The 20,844-nt window shown below is 44.2% G+C and overlaps 1 protein-coding gene across 6 annotated transcripts in view; it reads right to left on the reverse strand.

Annotated features, from left to right (window-relative positions):
- Positions 1-18,744, reverse strand: part of PPP4R1 (protein phosphatase 4 regulatory subunit 1) — a 60,957-nt gene extending 42,213 nt beyond the window's left edge. For 5 of the 6 annotated variants that reach the window (XM_060121504.1, XM_060121503.1, XM_060121501.1 and 2 more), the window contains exons 1-3: positions 18,647-18,744; positions 18,504-18,548; positions 586-721 (exon numbers count right to left, since the gene is read on the reverse strand). In XM_060121504.1, the coding sequence (XP_059977487.1) occupies positions 586-721; positions 18,504-18,548; positions 18,647-18,653 (188 nt within the window). In that variant the 5' untranslated portion in view covers positions 18,654-18,744. The remainder of the gene's footprint in view (positions 1-585; positions 722-18,503; positions 18,549-18,646) is intronic. The other variant, XM_060121502.1, reaches the window with a different exon arrangement.
- Positions 18,745-20,844: the final 2,100 nt, after the last annotated feature.

Raw genomic sequence — 20,844 nt, forward strand, 5'->3', positions numbered from 1 at the left:
TAGCTACCTTCAATTATCATAAATATGGGAAAGTACAATCATTCTTCATTATATAAAATGTTATCTTTACATATTTCACTCAGTGAGTTTTATACATCTATACTCAAACAATTTTATTAGCAAAGACTTTGAGATTTCCCCGAGAAGCCTGATACAGGTGGTCTGGGGGCCCTAGGTGGAGAAACAGTGCATGAGGGAGAGTGTGAGCTCTGGTCACTGCCATGTCCCTCGCCCCTTGGCTGCCAGTCACCTGGCCCACAGCAGGCACACACCACCACCTGCTGGAGGAGAACTGACGCCTCAGCAGTCACTTTAATGAACATTAAAATTATGCCTAATAGCAAAGAAGCAGTTTGTTTGTTTGTTTTGTTTTTGCCAAAAAGTCAAGAAGGAGTGCTGCCTGCTCACAGGACGGAGGAGTAAACAACTGTAAAGGCGGCCACGGCTGTGACCAGCAGTGAAGCTGGGTGACTCAGACCACGCAGTAATGACATCTACTTTCAACTGGATACTTCTGTTTACTGAAATTCATGCAATAAAAGCCACACTTGTGCTTCCACCTTAATGGAAAGCATACGCACATACCTGTTAAATACGTTCTCACTCGCAGCATACTTGTCCAGTCTCCCCAGGGGCGTCAACATGTCATCTTGTGAGACGAAGTCCAGGGCTGAAGGTACAACAATCACATCAGACTCTGAGCTGCAGTCATCCACACCAACTATCAGAGACATCAGAAACACTCCTTGTAACACTGTCGCGCTAAAAGGTACCCCTGCCTCTCCGAAGCAGCACAAGGAAAACTGCCCTGTATTGTTCTTGGAGTGGCACAAAAAGTCACGAGAGAATCTGAGAATCGGCTCAGAAGCCACGACTGACTGACGGATGCTTCTTCTTTTCTACAGATATGTTCTAACTGCCCCTAGAAGCACAGGGGTCAGTAGAAACTCAGTCTGGGGTGATCAAGGAACAGAGTGATCAGAAAAGAGTGATCACACAGACCTGAGAACTTACACGTTCAACCAGAACACTAACAACTTGTAAATAAATGAACTGTCAAACACTGACAGTTAATTCTGCAAGGCAGTCAGAGAACAACTCACATTATATACAGAACAAAGACAAGAATGACAGCAGCCATCTCATCAGAGAGAATGCCATATGAGAAGCCAGAGACAGAAGAGCAACATCTTTAAAGGACTGAAAGAAAAAAAAAAAGTCAACCTACACCTCTATACCCAGTAAACAGAAATTGTTCAAACACAAAGGTGAAATAGAGACTTCTTCTGACATACAAAAGCTGACAAACGTCGCCAGCAGCAGACCCACACTACAAGAAATACTAAGAAAATTATAGCAGGTGGAGAGCTGGATCTTTACAAGGGAATGAAGACTAGCAGAAATGGTGAACAGGTGGGCAAACACAAAAGCCTCTTCTTATGTAAAAACATCTCTTTAAAAGATAATTAACTGTTTAAGGCAAAAGTATGTACTGTAAAATAAAGAAAAAATGTATTGTGGGGTTTATAACACGTGTAGAAGTAAAATATATTTACAATAGTACAAAGGCAGAATAACAGGGAGGTATATTGTCCTAAAGTTCTTTTATACATATTATGTGAAAGTAGACAGTAATAAGTCAAAGGCGCATACTAATTATAAACTCTACAGCAACTATTAAACACCAAAAAAACCCCACCCAAAACATATAGCTAGTAAGCCAATAAAGGCCCGAAAATGGAATCATAAAAAATACTGAACCCAAAAGAAGGCAGAAAAAGAGGATAAAAGGAAAAAGGAAAAGATGGGACAAACAGATGGGAAATAGCAAGAGAGAGGAAAACCAAACAATATCAATAATCACATTAAGCGCAAATGCTCTAAGTAGCCCCACTTAAAGGCAGAGATTGTCAAACTGGATTAAAAATAACACCTAACATGAAAATAATTCCTTACATAGTACAGAAAAGTTTTAACAAGTTATTCTGATCTACAATTCATAGCAAAGTACCTTATATATTATGAATCAGAGCCGTAAGAACCACCCAGATACTCTCATTTGACCTATTTCCTCCTCTAAGACTGTGGAGCTGGCATGACCTCGAAGGCACCTTTATGCAGGCTCTAGAATTCTATGACTCTGACCAAACTGTTTCATCAGTCACACGCTTGTTAATCTTGAAGATAAACATTAATAGTACTGATTCAGGTCCATAAAAAGTCAGGGGCTTTTGGGAACAGTCCTAGAGCAGGGACAGTCTAACACTGTCGTGTTTAAGACAAGCTTGGAGCACTTACCCTAAAATTCAGACCCCAGATCTCATATTCAGATCCTGACTGTGCAGGTCTGGAGTGAGGCCCAGGAGCAATCATTTATAATAAATACCCCCAACTAGCTCAAATACAGATTGCTGAACAACTGTATTCAAGAAACATATGCTGAGAGGGTTACAAACCATATTTTGCTTCCACTTACGTTACCACTCTACCCATTATGGTTGACAATTATTTCTGTACAAAAGGGAGTGTTCCACTCCAGCAGAGGCACTGGGGACAAAGGTGCATTTCTATTTCCCAGAACTGCAGCCTCCTGCCAATAACTGTGGAGCCGCTTTGTCCTGAATCATCCTCTCCAAATTCAGGATTTCCTCATCAACTCTTGATTGGACTGGGACTTTCCTGGTAGCGCGGTGGTTAAGAATCTACCAGTCAATGCAGGGGACACAGGTTTGAGCCCTGGTCCGGGAAGATCCCACATGCTGCGGAGCAGCTAAGCCCGTGTGCCACAACTACTGAGCCTGTGCTCTAGAGCCTGCAAGCCACAACTACTGAAGCCCACATGCCTAGAGCCCGTGTTCCACAACAAGAGAAGCCACTGCAATGAGGAGCCCTCGCACCGCAACGGAGAATAGCTCCCGCTCGCCGCAACTAGAGAAAGCCCGTGCGCAGCAGCGAAGACCCAACACGCCAAAAATAAATTAAAAAAAATTCTTGATTGGACTAAATGGCTCTGCAGTTCATATTTATGGAGGCAGCAAGGATGTGATTACCATGGCTACAGACTGCATACCTAAGTCTTACCCAGCCACCCTACAAATGCCTGCCACAGGTTACAAGAAGGAGAAACACAAAAATAATCCATAAAAACTATCACCACTAGGAAAGAAAAATCCTACAGCATAAATGATGGTACAGTCAATAACATCCTCAGATAAAAAAGACAAAACAGGGCTTCCCTGGTGGCGCAGTGGTTGAGAGTCTGCCTGCCAACGCAGGGGACGTGGGTTCGTGCCCCAGTCCGGGAGGATCCCACATGCCACGGAGCGGCTGGGCCCGCTGAGCCTGCATGTCCGGAGCCTGTGCTCCGCAAACGGGAGGGTCCACAATGGTGAGAGGCCCGCGTACAGCAAAAAAAAAAAAAAAAAAAAACAGAGGGAGTAAACACAGCTATACTGCTGCAAGAATCATATAGCTTATGCAAAGTAGTACATTAATTTTAAATAGATTATGGTAAATTAAAGATGCAAATTACAACCCTTAGGAGTACTCTCTAAAACATGCAAGAAAGGATGGCTAGAAAGCCAACCGAGAGTTAAAATGGAATGCTAAAAAATACTGAGTTAACCCCAAAGAAAGTCACAAAAGGAGCAACAGAGAAAAAAAAAGACAAATAGAAATAAGCAACCAGATCAATAATTACATTACTTATAAATGGACTAAACATTTAGGTCAAAAGGTAGAGAATCCCAAACTAATAACAAGGTAACAACTATAGTTGTTACTCAGCTATAGTCTTGTCTACCAGAAACACATTTTTAAAGTCAAAATTTCAACCCATGGGTTGAAAGAAAAGGATTACAAAAAGGAGAGAGATAAAACATGAAACAGTAAGCATAAGAAAGCCAGAGTGGCTATTTTATTACCAGACAAAATAGACGAAGACAAGGAGCATTACAGAAGATGAAGAGAGACCTTTCATCACCCGACCTGTGCCCCAGTGCCCGTCCTTTCTGGGTCACTAAGTTGATTCTGGATTCTTGGACGTTACAGCAGCAAGAGCCCCTTACAGAGTTCACAGCTTTAAAAATCCAATTTCCTACACTGATGAAGTGAAGAAATCATGTCAGCTTTTAGTGTTATTTGAAATTTCAAAATGACTTAAAAGCAATGAAAACAATGATCACTTGAAATGTTTTTTCAAATTATATCTACGCTCCCCAAATTCCAGTGCTCCCTCTTCCCCTGTAAATTTACTGTCTTGGGTAGCTGATGGGGGACCAGGATGGAAAGGAAAAAGGAAGATGACCTAAAAGGTCAACATGAGACAGAATTCCTACACTTATGTAGGAAACCCTCAAAATTTTTCAAAACTTAATATTTAGTTATAAAAGCTTCCATGAAGAAGCTAAATGACAAAAGTGTCAATGAAATCTTGTGTTTTTTAGTGAATTCTAACAGAATTCCTAACTGGAATAGAAACCTGGGATACGAACTGAAGTCTTATACTGAAGGGTTAGCCCATCTTGTCTCAAATCAGACTCAATAGATCCTAACAGTTCCAAATCAAGACAAGAATCAAATGTGTTACAATGCAAATTAAAGAGAACATCCAGAAAAACAGGACAAGAGAAAGAAATGATAAAACAAGGACATTTATCTTTGTTACTTGTAAAACTGAATCCCCCCCCTTCGCATGAAGGTAAGAGACCATGCAGCACAAGAGAGAGAATCACCCCTGCATTTCAGGAAGGGCTCCATCCACTTTCCACTCCCCACACCAGCACCAGCTCCAGCAGAAACCCAGAGCCATAGAAACCAACAACCCATTCTTTTAAATTTAAGGAAAACAGCATCTAAAATATAAAAATTTTAAAGTTGGACCCATTTGAAATTTTAAAGATGATTATCACTACACAGTTATAGCGACAGTGATGTGAAAAGGGCAGAGGCTTTTTAAAGTTAAGACAGATCTGGGTCCAAATCTCATGTTCTGCTCCTTGTGAACTATGCATGTGGACTTAATGCAAGTAATTAATTAATTTGGCTCCATTTCCTCACATGTAAAATACCTGTTTGTTGTCAAGACTTTAAGACACGAAGACAAAGATAACATCTATAATGCACCTAACACGGTGTCAGCCTAGTACATCCATGTTCCCTCGAACCGGCAATTCATTTGTTTCTCACACAGAGAATCTCATCGTAGTTTCCCTGTGTTTTTAAATGTTTTCATTCATTTCATTCAATAAGTAGGACGGCACATCTACTGTTTAAGTGCCAGGCACTCAACAGGGAACACAGATATAAAAACTAGACAGAAATTGTATGCGTGTATCTATGTACACACGTGTGTATATATGTGTGTGCAAAGACACAGACAAAAATATGCTACTAAGAAAGATGCACGGTGTAAGAGTACATACACAGAACGTGTGCCGTCCACTGTTACACTTCTAGGTCTGCCCTGGTGAGCAAGAGAAGGCTTCAAAGCCCAGCCAATTCTGGGAAGATACACTGAGGTTTGCCAAGCAGGACAGAGGGCGGAACAGGGCGTCCTAAGCCGAGAAGCCCAAAGACAGGGAGTCGAGGAAAACCAAGTCATGTCTAGAAAATGAGTAGTTGTTCAGGACACGTGGGGCACAGGGTTCACACAGAAGTGAGGCAGGAGGAGGAGGGGACAGTGACCAACCAAAATCAACTTAGCCTTCTAGTTTTCAACAGAGTAACATTATTACATTTTGCAAACTCCTCCCACCTGGCTGGAGAAATCGCACTGCCGCCCTGTAACTGGGACTGGCGCTTGAGATTTTCTAAGCAACAATGGAGTTAAATTCAACCATTATCTCCTTTGAGTGACAATTCCGGGCAGCGGAGATACTTATTCAACTATGTTATAATAAAATGTGATTTAAATGATCAATTATTAATTAAAACCATCTTTTTTTTTTTTTTAATTAAGAAAGAAGCAAAGATCGTGGTGTCTCTCCCAAGCCGAGCCGCCTGCTGGTCAGCACATGGCATTCTGAGAGCACCACCGCCAGCCTTGCCTCGCTCCCCTAACCATCATGGAAGCCCTTGGCCCCGCCAGGAGCACAACTTCTCACCTGAGGGAGGCAATTCCAGCTCTGCCTGCATCAGCACCATGAGCCGCTGTCCTACTCCCCCCATCAACAAGGCTCAGGTATGCTCCACATTCGCGCTAATTTCATGCTCATTCAACAAGACTTCTGAGCCTACTCTTCTTAAAGCTTACACTTCTCTCAGACGTCCCAAACCTCTATTCCAAGTCCCCAGAACTACCTTCAAAAAATCACCTTCCATTCCTATCTTACTACCATACATGCATTTGATGCCAAGTCAGGAAAAAGAACGTGCCAGCAACCATGAGCACAGGAGCACGGGAAGAGCAGCGTGAGGGGTCACCTGTCCGCATACCTGCTTGAGGGCAGCGGGAGGGGCGCAGAGGTGCTCAGCTGCTCTCACGCGCGCCTCAGAACAGCACCTCACCGCCCTGTCTAAACAGAGATTCTCCCACCACGGCCATAAACACCAAGCCCCTCACCGAGGACTCAACCACAGAAACGACGTTCCCACACGGAGGGAAAGGAAAGGCTGGCTGCTGGCCCTGCACATGTGGCCGGGACCACACTTTAGGGGCAACACAAGGTAATTAAGGGCCATTCTGACCACCTGGGCTTTTTCCTGAAACACTGAATCCAGAACTTAAGCCTGCTAGTCTCTAAAATGACTTTTCATCAGACTTCTTAAAGCTGTAGCTCATCTCCTCATCAAGACAAAAGCAATCTGTCCTATTTCTTTCACTCTTGTGACTCTTCTCAAAGATTGGCAATAATCTGCCAAAACTAGGGACAAGGCTGACTCCCCCATCCCAACACCCTCGTCTTAAATTCTCTTTTCTTGGATCTCTTGGAATATTTTCTACCTTTCTAGACTATTCTTGCTTCTCTCTAACCCTTTTGTGTAGGTAGTTTCTTTCCCCCCACTTTGTCCTCCTGTACACATTGTACACACACACACAACCCTCCTCCCCTCGATAAGCCACAGCTTCCACTACCATTCACAGTGCAGAGGACCCCAAAGTTCTCCTGCTCTGACCCCCACGGCCGGGTTTGCAGGTACTTCAGAGTCTGCACCTCCATGTCACATGTGTTCTGAAAACCAAACTGTCCAAACCAACCTTATAAAAAATCAGCTCTTCCTCATGACTTTCTGATTACCACCATTTTCCCCAGTAACCTGCAGTTCTCAAACTTGAGGCCTTCAGTTACTCTGTAAGGCACTTTTCTTGCCGCCACATCTGATCAGTCGCTATGAACTAGAAATTCTACTTCTATGAAGTACTCTGTATTCCCACACCTCTCAGTTTCCAATACCCTAATTCAGAGGCTCTGATATCGTCTGCTTAGAGCACACTGGGGTATTTGAACCCCATAAGGTACATGAAGCTTTCCCGAGGAATAAATCAAGCGGATAACTCCAAGGGCTACACCAGACCCCAACCTCCAGGAGTACTCCGTCACAAAAATGTGCCTGGGCTGTGGATCGAAGACTTTCCCTTCACAACCTCCCAGCTCCCGTGACCTCAAGGCTGCAGTGCTGCACTGCCCCCATGCAGAAAAGCCTCCACTGCAAAGCAAAGGGATCCTCTGCAACACTGATGAAGTGTTAAGAGTTCAACTCTCTAAAGGCTGTAATATATACTTTTACAAGTCAGGTATTCATTCTTCAACCCTTTGCTTTCAAAAAAATTGAAAGACCGATAGCTCATTAAAAGTAATTTTAAAATTTTTGACACATAGGTTGGAAGAAGTTCAAGGAAAGTAGTGGCATCGCTAGTAAAACCCTTTCCATCCACTTATCTATGTCAACAAGATTTCTCCGGGCTTATAGCTCTTAAAATAAAAAGTAGAAATTGATGCTAAATACTGTCTTATTCTAGCAATAAATTATATTCACCCATGAATACATGTTACTTTTTAAAAGCTCCATCCATTTTATTAACAGACACCTATTTAATAAAATTTTGTTTACCAAGTGTTTATCATAATTTGCAATACATTCTGGTTGATCAACTGAGTATTAATAAAGAAAACAAAGTTTTAAAGTTTTTTTATGGCCACAGGAAATTAAAAATTTCAATTTCTCCTTGTATCTTTGGTGCAAAGAAACGTGATAGGGTGATCAATAAAACTTGCAAGCATAAAAATATATTAAGGTAAAATTTTGTGCAGGAAATAGAAAGATCAGGAAGAAAAAAAGAACAATGTAAAATTCCCAATTTAAAGTTTATTCTTGAATATTTGAAAATGGATGATAGTGTGAAGTGCTACATTTAGATTCCATTTTTAAAAGTGATTATGACAGTTTCATTTTGAAAATACCTTTAAACTTGAAAATGTCTGAGAGAAAATTTCTGAGATTAGTTTAGAAGGTATCCAGTCGTTAAGTTTGAAGACCACTGCTCTCGACTATCACAACGGTCAATCCACTTACTCCAGTCTCCTCATCCTAACCCGGTTTGCAAATCAGAACCACTTCCACCTTCCGACAGCCCTTCCTCCCTCCCCTCCCCCACCCGTCTGGATGAAGGTACCGCTCTCCCACCGTAATCCAAGGGCCCCCTGATCTGCCCCCACAAACCCCGCACACAGCCTGGGCGGGGGGCCATTTTCTGCAGGTGCCTCACACTTTTCCACCTGCTCCATGTCTGCCCTCTTTACCATCTCAGCTTACACTCACCTACTTATAAATATCACCCAGGAAGTTATTTCCTACTCTTTCTGATGAAGAGCTCTTCCTCCTATGAACTCCCCACAGCCTTGGGGGCCTGCGCTTTACTCCACCAGCAATCGCAGCGTTTTATTTTTTCTTTATTTTTTTGTTCCCCCACCCCCACCCCGGCAACCGAAACACAGGTAAAGTCCCAGAAGACGAAGCCTGTCTTGCTAATTTTTATTACCTAAACAAACAAACAAACCCAAAAAATGGGGTCTAATGCTTCTCCAGAAGAATGCCTATTCATTAACATTTGTTAATGAGAAGGTAGTCCACAGAGACACCTGCGAAGACAAGGGTCTTTTAATAGCACTTTATCCTCCCCTAAGACACTCACAGACCATTAGCATATTAGCACCTTTGAGAAGTACTACACCCAAGAGAACTGATTAATTTGTACAACTTAACTTTCACCAAGCTTGATGAAAACATCCTTCTATTCTCCACACAGCCTCTAGGAATATCCACTAAAACAGAAAAAAGCTGATGGTCTGTCCTCCTTCAATCTTTCCCTTGATAATGCTAAGGCCACAATAAACTTGCCGAATTTTTGTTTGTTTCCCAAGTCCTTTACATCTTAGAAAATGAAAGATAACGAGACACACCATACAGATTTAATCATTTATAAGAGTTATCTTAACATTTGGGGCTTTAAATATTTTAACAAATAAACCAACAAACAGGAAAGGCAAGCTCTTCTGAAAAGCAGAAAGCCAGCAAGGAAATGTAACTGATTCAGGTAAGAATCATCTACACACACTAATACTAACGGGTGAATGTTTGTCTGGGAATGGGATATCCCCCAGCATCAAGTCACTTCTCTTACCAACTTTTGATACAGAAAAAAAAAAAAAAAGAGAGAATCTTTAAGTGGAGAAATCTGGTAGACATCACACCTTAACCAAGCTGTTAAAATCAAATTACCACCACCAATGATGGAGAACTGACATCAGGTGCCTTTTGAGATGAAGCACTGAGAAAATCACGGAATTACTTACATAGCATCTCTGCACACACACAAAGAGGGAGGGAGGGAGAAAGGAGCATAACCTGAATTAAATCACGAGGAAACAGATAAAACCAAGCTGACTCTTCAAAACTACCAACATCATGAAAGATAAAGGCTGAGAAATTGTTCCAAACTAAAGAGACATGACAACTAAATGCAATGGCAGGAGCCTGGATTGGCAAGATAGTTGCTATAAAGGACATTATTGGACAATCGCTGAAATCTGGGAATGAGCTACATATTACATAGCTGATTTGTATCAATGTTACGCTTTCTGAATTTGAGTGATTATGAGAGCCTGGCCTTGCTCTTAGGAGATACAGGCTAATGGTCAGGTCTGCAACTCCTTAAAAAGGTGCAACAAAGAAATTAAGATTAAGAATAACCTATACATTACACTGTGTATCTGTAATTATAATCGTATAGAGAAACAAAGAGCAAACTGCCAAAATGTTAACAATGTTGAATGGAGGTGAAGAGTTTGGGGAATTAACTATAACACCTGTGCAACCTTTGTGTAAGTCGGAAAATTCTCAAAGTAACAATTTAATTTGAAAACAAATCATTTCATTATTTTACCGCAAATTACAATACGTTTTATGGCCTTATTCAGCTTAGCCAGAAAATCACAATTCATCTCAGCAACTATATACTGAAGGCCTACTGTGTGCTGGGCTCTCTGCTATGGGTAAAGTATAAAAATGTTCCAGATATATATCCTCAAGCAACAGGTATGTCAAGTTTCAATGTGTGACAATATGCTTATCAGAAATCCTTTCTTCAAATATATTGAAAGTTTACTAAATTCTTAGAAATGATTTTTACTAGTAAATAAGTATAAATTTGTCCTAGAGCATATTTAATTTCACAACTGAATTTAAGCAGGAATAATGTGCTAAAGCTTACTCTATGAATATTTCAAAAAACATTTCCCTAAAGTACATATGCACATGAAAGAGGAAGGGGCGTGTTTATCTACTTTCAAATTAGGTACCAAGATCACGTTTTCTATACAGCATTCTACTGGTCAGAGATGCAGCACATCAGAGCGTTTGCAGGTGTGGACTCCCATACATTATAGATGTGGTGTTTGTTTCTCCAGTGTGCAAACATTTTCCTTGCAGTTCTATTAACCCAATTGCTTTGGTTAGGAATCCTTTTTTCTGTACGTAATCCAAACATAAAACTTGAGCTAATCCAGGTCCAAATAATCACCAGTCCCCATAAATGAGGTACCTGAATTTATCTAAAGTCTTGAGGTTTTATTTCTACCAAAAACTAATTTGATAGATTTAAATGTGAAAATAATTTCCATCAAATCTGACTTTGAATACAACTCCAAAGCAGTATATAAATTTAAATATAAATTCAGCAATAAGATTTTGGACTGACCACTTCAGTAATCAGGTAGTGCCAGGATCAGACATGTCAGATCACGCCGATGTTCTTGCCCACTTTTGCTCCAATGACTGGCTCCCTTATGTACGAGTGTTTTAAAACACAAAGAAAAAGGGTATATTGTGCTTCCAACATTCCCATGGCAGGCACTACCTGGACAAAAATGATTTTACCCACCAAATACTTGGAACATGCTATGACCTTCACATCGCCCAGAACCTCTAGGAGGTTAGATAACTAAATAAGGGACAAATTAAGGGAGGTCAAAACTGGAAGGCAGGAAGAGTACAGTAATAAAGAGTAATAAAGTAATAAAGACTGTGTCAGCCAGGTCTAGATGTAACCCAACACTTGCAACGTAGGTGACTGAGCAAATTACTTAACTGTTCAGGTAAGCCTCATCAGGTGCCACTTCTGTAAATTTGTGGAGCTACACACCTCATCGGGGAATAGTGTCAGCAAGATTATAGCACAACACGCAACACACAGTATGACAACACGTGGTAATTTTTTTTTTTTTTTTTTTTTTTTTGCGGTATGCAGGCCTCTCACTGCTGCGGCCTCTCCCGTTGCGGAGCACAGGCTCCGGACGCGCGGGCTCAGCGGCCATGGCTCACGGGCCCAGCCACTCCGCGGCATGTAGGACCCTCCCGGACCGGGGCACGAACCCGTGTCCGCTGCATCGGCAGGCAAACTCTCAACCACTGTGCCACCAGGGAAGCCCAACACGTGGTAATTTTAAAAATGAACAAAATCCAGAAATTTCTCCCACTTCCCTTCTGCAGCAAGTTAAAGAACTATGTGAGAGGATATCTGAGGAAAAAACTTTAAAACCTACAAGGTCTGAATAGTATTCTACCCTCTGCCACCAAGCCGTGTGTGCAAGACCTTGGGCCCAAACTTTCTCATGCTTAAAATGAGAAGGATGAATATATAGTCTGTCATCTAGCTCTTGATTTCTGTAATTGTGGAATCATTGGCTCACCACAGGCATAGCACAATTCAAATTTTTAAGTTTATGTGATTCTCTGGATGATACAGCAAACCAATTTAAAATATAAAATTCAACTTTTGTTTACCAATATTCTTTTGTTACCATTAAGGCTGACCCGAAATGGTGAAACGTGCTTATTAGCATGATAAAAAACAAGCAATATGTTGCTTCTTTTAATCTGCTGATCAATATTAAGATGAAAGTGAGTTTAGTGATTATACAGGTGGGCTTTGTTACAGTAGAACGAGCAAGGAAAATGTCTCAAGAATTTAATCATTTAAACTTTCATAAACTACCATACCTCACCATAATCTCAGATGCTCTTCCGTTCGCGGATTACAACATCACATTGCAGGTATATGCCTTGTGAGATATTTAGAGTTAAAATAAATGACACTGGGATGTCTTTAAAGTACTCTAGCTGCCTCCTCCCAACCCCCACCCACAAAAGTTCAGATGTTAAAGGAGAGTAAGTAAAAGGTGGGTATAGGATGGCTCATTTGCTTTTGTGTATTTTCGAAATTTCCCATTTAAAAAGTGAACAGGGCTTCCCTGGTGGCGCAGTTGTTGAGAGTCCGCCTGCTGATGCAGGGGACACGGGTTCGTGCCCCGGTCCAGGAAGATCCCACATGCCGCGGAGCGGCTGGGCCCGTGAATCATGGCCGCTGAGCCTGCGCGTCCGGAGCCTGTGCTCTGCAATGGGAGAGACCACAACAGTGAGAGGCCCGCGTACCGCAAAAAAAAGTGAACAGTATTTACCTTAAAAAATCAATGTAGTGCATAATGTTAAAAAACTAAAAAAGAAAAATATCATGAATGCAGAAAAGCATTTGACAAAATCCAACATTCATTCCTAATTTCAAAAAAGGTCTCAGGAAACTCAGGGGACTTTTCTCAACCTGATAAAGGGCATCTGTGAAAAAATAATAAATTGAACAGCGAAATTCAAACTTCCACGCTTCAAAATACACTGTTAGGACAATGAAAAGAAAGTCAAGGGATGGAAAATAATATTTGTAAATCCCATATCTGAGAAAGGACCTGAATTCGGAATATACAAAGAACTCTCAGAACATAGTAAGAAAACAACCCAATAAAAAAAGATTTGCACACTTCACCAAAGAAGATATACAGATGCTAAATGAGCACATAAAAAGATGAGCATTATCAGACTTTAAGGAAATGCAAATTCAAACTGCAAAGAAAAACACACTTAAGAGACTAAAGTGCCCGGCAAGGGTGTGGGGCACCTTGGACTCACACACGCTGGTCGGGGCGGGAAGCCGTACAGCCACTTTGGAAAACAGTCTGGCAGGTTATCTATCTGAGAGAAGGGAATGTTACATCCACACAGAGACTTGCACCTGAGAGAGCCGTGACGGCCAAGAACTGAAAGCAGTCCAAAAGCCTAGCAACATCTTAAAGACAGAACACCTGAGAGAAGTGATGTAAACTTGCTCAAGATGATACAGTGAATAAATGGCCTGAACCTGGCTCTAAGTTTATGAAGCCCAGCGCTCTTCCCCCTTCACTGAACTATACCGGGACATATTCCAGAAGCGCAGCACGATCAATGCTCAAATACTAACCAAACTGGTACCAATTAGGCCAGAAAAGGAGTCTGCTCCTAGGTCTGGGGAGAAAGGGAGCTAAGAAGACTGACTTGTAAGGAGAGAGTTGGGGACGGGCGTGGGGAGGTGGCCCTAGGGGGACCTGCAAGCTGGGAGACTGTGCAAAAGTCCCCTCCTACAAGTTTTAGGGAGCACTGGCCTCTTCACCACTTTCACCAAAGTTGCAGAGGTGTGTCACCCGCTCTTCTTCCCAAAACATTAAATCGTTTACTTTCAGATCCAAGTTAAAAGCAAAACAACACCCCAATTCAAGTGCAGAAACTGCCCACCCTCTCATGTAGCTGATGGCAAAAATTCTTTGTCATCAAGACAGAAAAATGAAAAATTCCAAAACATAAGGCAAACACAGGGGTGAAGTAACAGTAGTTTAATAAACAAATATAAAATATTTGTTTTGATGAGAGGAGGAAATGAGGCCAAAGGACCAGAAATATATAAACCAGTGATCAACACGTGGCAGACTAAGAACTCCACCCAGCAAGGGCGTGTTCTCTCTCACAGGTAGAAGAATAAAAACCTATGCATTTAGGTGTTGGGTCTCCCACGCCCCGGTCCTGCAGCTACAAGCCCAAGCGGCTGACACGCACGGTTACAGAGAACAAAGAGTACTCTCCCATTTTTTTCTTTTTTTTAGAAATTCTGTATGGGGAATTATGACCCAAGGCATCATTAACTGATTCTATATGCATGTGGGTACCACTAAAACCATTTTTAAGCACCTTTTCTAAGACACCAACCATATTATCTCTCAACAAAGACTTCTCCTGTCCAGTCTTGCTGGTAGCAATCAAAACATGCTACAAGTCTCATGACTTGCTCTCCCAAATCCCTATTTAACAACACTTCTAAATATTATGATTTTCAAGGGCACCTTCTTCAGGTTTTCGATCGACTCCCTGGCCACCACAGGACACAGCCCCAACCTTTCACGCCTCGCTCCCCCAGGTGGCGAGACTCTAAGAAGCTTATCAAACCCAGTTTTCAGAAACAGTCGAGGGCCCAGAGGCTCTGGATGGAGTTTAGTCTAGGTAGTTACACCCAATTAGTTCTGGATCCATCGTTAATTCACTGTTTCAAACCTGAAAAACAGTATCATGTAGAAGGACTCCAAAACTTTAACAGGAAAAATTCTGTGCTGTGTCATATTCCAGAACACAGCTCCAAAAGCCCTTCCACAGCATGCTAGTCACAGCTGAGAGAGGTTAACATAAAGACTTACACCTGAGCCTCATTTGAATCCCTCCCTCTAGGTTAAATTAAACCTCAGGCAGCATGCTAGATTCATCTTCAAGGGTATTTATTCTAAGCACAGGTTCAAACAAATCGCCTACGCAAGCTGGGGCAGCTTGATGGTGTAAACTGGGCAATCTAAGAAAAAACAGTGTTTAAAATACAATATTTAGAATCAGGAGGCCTGGCTTAAAATTCTGGTTGGTGCTCAGGAATTTTGTCCCCTGAGAGAATGATTTAGTCCCTCTGCATATCAGCTGACTTATTTATTAGTATCGGTACACCAGAGCCTACACGTCCCACGGCTACTGGGAAGAACCACCCGCATACAAAGCTACTGCAAATCACTAAGTGTTACATCATCTTTCTTTTAAAATAATCTTCTTCAACATATTACTGACAGAAATTTAAATTTTAATCTAACTCCTGTGAAATTATTTTTACAAACGTTAACTCACCAAATCCTACTGTATCTTAAGTCCCATCTCACCTATCCTAGAAATCTAGCAACTTCAATGTACATCAAAATTGCATCTGTGAAGAACTGACAGTAGAAATTTAAAACTCTTTCTCTGAAAGTCTATCCAGAATTCTGCACTGACTCCCATCATTCCAGGCACAGGAAGGGTTCACCCAACTCGGAAGTTGCTCTGCTTTCACTCTGAAATTCAAAGTGTGTTTCATTGGACAGTATTGGAAGTATCCCTTTTAACCAAAAACAAACTTAGTTTTTCAATGCATTATTCTCCTAAACTTAATTTTTTTTCTAAACTTAATTTTAATAGTACCTTAAGATGATGATATTTACTTATCTTTATGATCTTTTGAGATGTACATACAAGGCGCCATTTTTCACACATTAGGATTTTGTTTCTTTTTCTCCAAGGGTTACCAGTCAAGTCCATCTCTGACCAACCCTTTTCCAGTTCTACCCACTTTTCTACTGATTCTACACAGAGACTTGGGGGCTTAAAACGAAACAGATCAAATGAACGACCTAAGAGCCTCATCTCAGGGTCTGGCAATGCCCCCCTTTCAAGATCTGGACCCCACCCAGGGCCTCCCCCCGGCACCCCAGCTTCTCATCACTTGTAGAATAGTATTTACTCTCTCTTCCTTCTTAGTCTAGGTTCTGCATTTAGGAAAGGTGACCAAGACTATAGAGCTGGAGCAAAGAACAATGTCTTCCCCTCTCAAAGGCTGACTCAGCCCTGGCCTGGCTGAAGGGGCAGGTCTGGAGGCGGCCTCCACCAGCGCTGCTCAAGACAGAAGACCAGGCTCAGGAGACACAGCCCAGTTGTGCGGGCAGCCCAAGCCCCTCTCTAACGTCTCTGGTCCTCTCCCTTCTCCAGGATGTGCAGAGCCTCTCCATTCCCTGCCCGTCCATCTCGCCCTGGACCAAGGTCCCACCACCAGGTTCCCCTCTCACCCTTTCTCCCTTCAAAACAGATGCCGAGTGGTCCTTCAGCTGGCCATATGTTCCAAGATCCCTTGTTCCTGAATATTCTGGGTAAAGGTTATCACCTGTAGAAACTATAGCAACTAAGAAAATAAGCAATTATTCTAACAATGACTTCAACCAAATTATAAATATGCAAATAAACTGTGCCTTCAAAGGTCGAACATTTTATCCTAAATTAAAACACACTGGACAATACTGTAAATCAACTATACTTCAATAAAAAAAAAACCCACACTGGGAATGAACTGGACCTTAAAAAAAGTTAACTGCAAGCATTAGCAGCAACTGTAAATATGTAAATTCTGTGGTGTAATGGTCGACATCAGTATTTCCTTCCCTGAACTTTCCTTCCAGCTTCCCTCACTTTTTACTCATAATAACAACACATAATAGTCACTATTTCCCTGCTACTATTCTAAGTGCTTTACATGCATTAACTTATGTAAGGCTCTAAACAACTCTATAAGGCAGGTAATATTAATTACAGCTGTTTACAAATGACAACACTTAGACACAGAAAAGTTCAATTGAGCTGCAGGAATCCATCCAAAGTGACAACGCCAAGAACGGAACAAAGCAGTTCAGCTCCTGAGTCTTGTCTATTAACAACTGTGCTAGGATGCTTCTGACACCTTCATTGTCACACTTACATTAAAACTGCTTATAAACCACTAGAGGGCACGGATTGTGACCATCCTTCACACTGCTCTATCCTCAGTACCAAGCAGAAGTCTGGAGGGTCCTGAGAAATCACTGTTGAGCTCTGCACAGGTAGGCTGCCCCTTCTAGACTGTGCCCCTTAAGGGTGAAGGGCCAAAGTACAGCTCATCCTTTAAGCTTTAAGTGTGCAATGGTACCTAAGTGACAATAAATGAATGACGGTCCGCGACACCTGCTGAAGGAAAGCGTCTTCTATCTGCAAAGCCTTGAACCTAAATACAAGCCTGAGAAGCCCCCGTCTGGAGACAGTCACCTCTCCAAACCTCTCCCATTCTAACTGCAGAAAATCAAGCGCTGCCTTAACTAACATTTCAAACTTACTCGTAGGCAGCCCAGAGTCCTACGGTACAACGTTAAGGAAATGTAAGTGCTGTCCTTCACTACATGTGCACTGCTGCCTTAAGAGAGAGTTTTACTGAAAAAACATAAACCCAGACTTCGCAAAAGATAAGTTTACATATGGTTAATTCATTTTCGAAATACTTCTTTTTAGAGACTCCTAAAGAGTAAATTCCCCTCACTTCACTCAAAACACCCAGTAATTTAAAAATTAAACTTAATGTGGGCACGAGAAACCACATTAGACATGCTAAGGATTAACTCCACGGCATTTACAAGAGCAATTTCAAAGCGCAGCTACCTCGGAATTCCCGACTTGGATGATATTAGGGTCAGTGAGTCTCAGCACCGGGCGGGCTCTCCCCTAAGCCCCACACACGTCCCTCCCGGGTCACCACTTCAACTCGAAGACAATTTCCAAATTATCTTCCGACCTCGGAAGAGCACATACGAGAGAGACACTTCCTTTCTGACACTCCTCCAGGAACAATGTCAAACTTTCTGCTTTCCTTGAATCAAAAGACCAAGCCCTGAAAACTTCACTGTCGCCGGGAAAGCCGAGATGAGAAGATGCAGGAAGGCCCGGCTGAGTCGCCAACATTTGCGCCGAAGAAAGACAGTCGGTGAAGCCGGACCATCCCGCCCAGGCCGCCCCTTCTGCCTCCGCGGCCACGGACCCCGGATCCCGGACCCCGGGACGGCGCGGCGCTGGGGCGGCCTCGGGAAGGCTCCGTGCGGCGGGCGGCGCCCCGACCCGCCCGCGGCCCCCGTCCCCGCCGAGGCGCCGGGAACCAACGGCCGCGCTCCCGCTTCCGCCACCGGGGCTCCGCCCGAACGGCCGCCGGCCGCCCCCGAGCCCGCGCCGAGGCCTTGGGCGCCCGCCGCCCTTCCTCCCGCCCGGCCCGGGCCCGGCCGCTCACTCACATCCGTCCGCGTCCTCCGGCAGGTCCTCCTGCAGCAGCGTCAGGTCTGCGCCGAGGGAGACAAGAAAGGCCGTGAGCCCGCCGCCCGCCTCCCGCCGCCCCGCGCCCCCGCCTGCCGCCCGCCGCCCACCGCGGGGCCCGTACCCGCCATCTTGCGGCGCCCCCTCCTCCGCCGTCGCCCGGGGACCCGGGGCTCCAGGGGCGGTGCGCGCGGCGGCCGGTGGACGCGCGCGGGGGGCGGCGCCGCGGGGACGCGCAGGGCGGGCCGAGGGCGGCGGGCCGGGGGTGGCTCCGGACGCCGGGCGGACCCGGCCCGCCCCGCCCGCCTGCGCGCCGCTCCGCCTCCCGCCTCGCTCGCTCCGCCCGCCGGCGCGCTCTCGGCTCAGCCCGGCCCAGTGGTGCGCGGAGTGTGGTGGCGCGGCGGCTGCCGTCGCCGGAGCCCCGCGCCGTGTGGCGGGCGGGGCGGGCGGGGCCTCTCGCGCGCTTTGTTGGGTCACCGGTGCCGCCCAACGGGCCGCGCGCACCGGGGGCCGCGGGGCCACCTCTGGGCGGGAAGCACCGCCTCCGCGCCGGCCGCCGGGCGCCGCGAACAAAGCCGCGGGGACGGCGGGGCTTCCCCGCTGGTCCCCCGCGTCCCGGCGCCGGGCTCAGGTCCGCTGCGCCGCCCGCGCGGTGGGCGTGCGACCCGGGTGTAGGAGGACGGGCGACTCTCGCCCCCGGGATTGTCGGGATTAATGAAGAATGGCCGGAACCGAGCACCGTGTACTGGGCATCCCGCAGGTGCTGGGGGAACGGCGCCTAGCATTAGCTTTTCGTCTTTAAATAATTTTGGTAGCCCTTGAGGTGCTCAGCTGAAATGTGTAACACAGACACTATTATTCCACACGTGTTAAGTGATGAACGCAAGCTCCCAGTGCAGAGTGGGGGCCCAACCCAGGATTTCTGACCCACTTCCCACTGTCCTGTGTCCAGGAGTGCAGCCCACCTCCCCGTCTCCCCAAAGCCTCCAAGATGGTGATGCCCTCAAGGGAGACAACACAGGGACTTGTGTAAGTGATGCCACGTTGGGCTCTGGGGGAGGAGACGAAATTCTGAATAGTCTGCACGGTGGTCTTAATCAAGGACACTATATTACACCAGAGCCTCTGAAATTCATAATTCTGGGTAATAAAATGGGTCCCACGGAGCTATTCCAAAAACTTCCCTCTCAGATGTTACAGGATGGAACGCATATTGCGTAGTATGTATTAGGTTTCTGAGAGTAATAAAAACTGGAATAGCATCTCTAACTCTAGGTGTGTGTCTAATTTTCTCAAACATAGAATAATTAAAACTAAAAGCCAAACAGGCACAATCTAGTTGCACACCCTTATGTGAATTCAGCTGATACTCTCAAAATGACAAGGAGTTATAAATTCACAAACTATCAATTGACTCAATTCGTGAGAATTTTGCCTTGCTGACACCCACCATTTTAGCAATTCTGGGTAGGAGGAGCAGAGCATCTGGCTCTTTACACTAACTGGTGGTCTCCCTGCAGCAACACAAAATCGACAGAGCGCCAACTAGGCTTCAGCCCCTGGACACACAAAGGTGAAGAGAATGATCTGGACCATCTACCCAGTAAAGTCAGACTTAACAATTCTCAGTGATGGTGATAAAACAGAGGTTATGCACCAAATGCTAGCCTGGGATACAGATCAACTAACTCTGCCTTGGGTAGCGAGGCTGCACAGTGTGTTTTATCTCACGTTCTCTGGGAAGGCAGCCAAGGAGGAGGGGCTGGGTAGTTTTGTCCATATTGTTCAGGAGCTGTGCATTTGGTTATCGTCTTACCTGCATCCCATGTTACAGCAGGTCCCTTGAGGCAGCTCGGTTTTTAGACATTTCAGTGAGGATGTTCTTATTCACGGTTTGGCACAAGCATGTTTTTTACATTTGATGTTTTCTCCCACTCTCTAGTCCTTTCTCAAACATACAATAAAAATTTTTTTACACCAGTATTCACTCTATAAAAGGCACTGTTTCCTCCTCATAGAAAATGGTATTTAAAGAACAGCCATTATTATCCTATGCCCTTACCCCAACTGTACTTACAGTGTCACGCCTGTGGATGCTGGAAGCTGTGTGTCTAGTGGTCAGAGCACAACCCAGAGTCTGCTCTGCCCCTGAAATCTGCAAAATAGAAGGAATGTCACAAGTCACTTTTAAAAAGTATTATCCAACTATGGCTATTAAGGCCTGGATTTTTCAGAATAAGTCCTCTTCCAAATGATAGTGAAAACTTTTATGAGTAGCCACGGAGCCTTGGACATTGATAAATTTGACTCTTGAAACACAAA

This window comes from Lagenorhynchus albirostris, chromosome 14 (assembly GCF_949774975.1).
Source record: "Lagenorhynchus albirostris chromosome 14, mLagAlb1.1, whole genome shotgun sequence".
NCBI classification, from domain to species: domain Eukaryota; kingdom Metazoa; phylum Chordata; class Mammalia; order Artiodactyla; family Delphinidae; genus Lagenorhynchus; species Lagenorhynchus albirostris.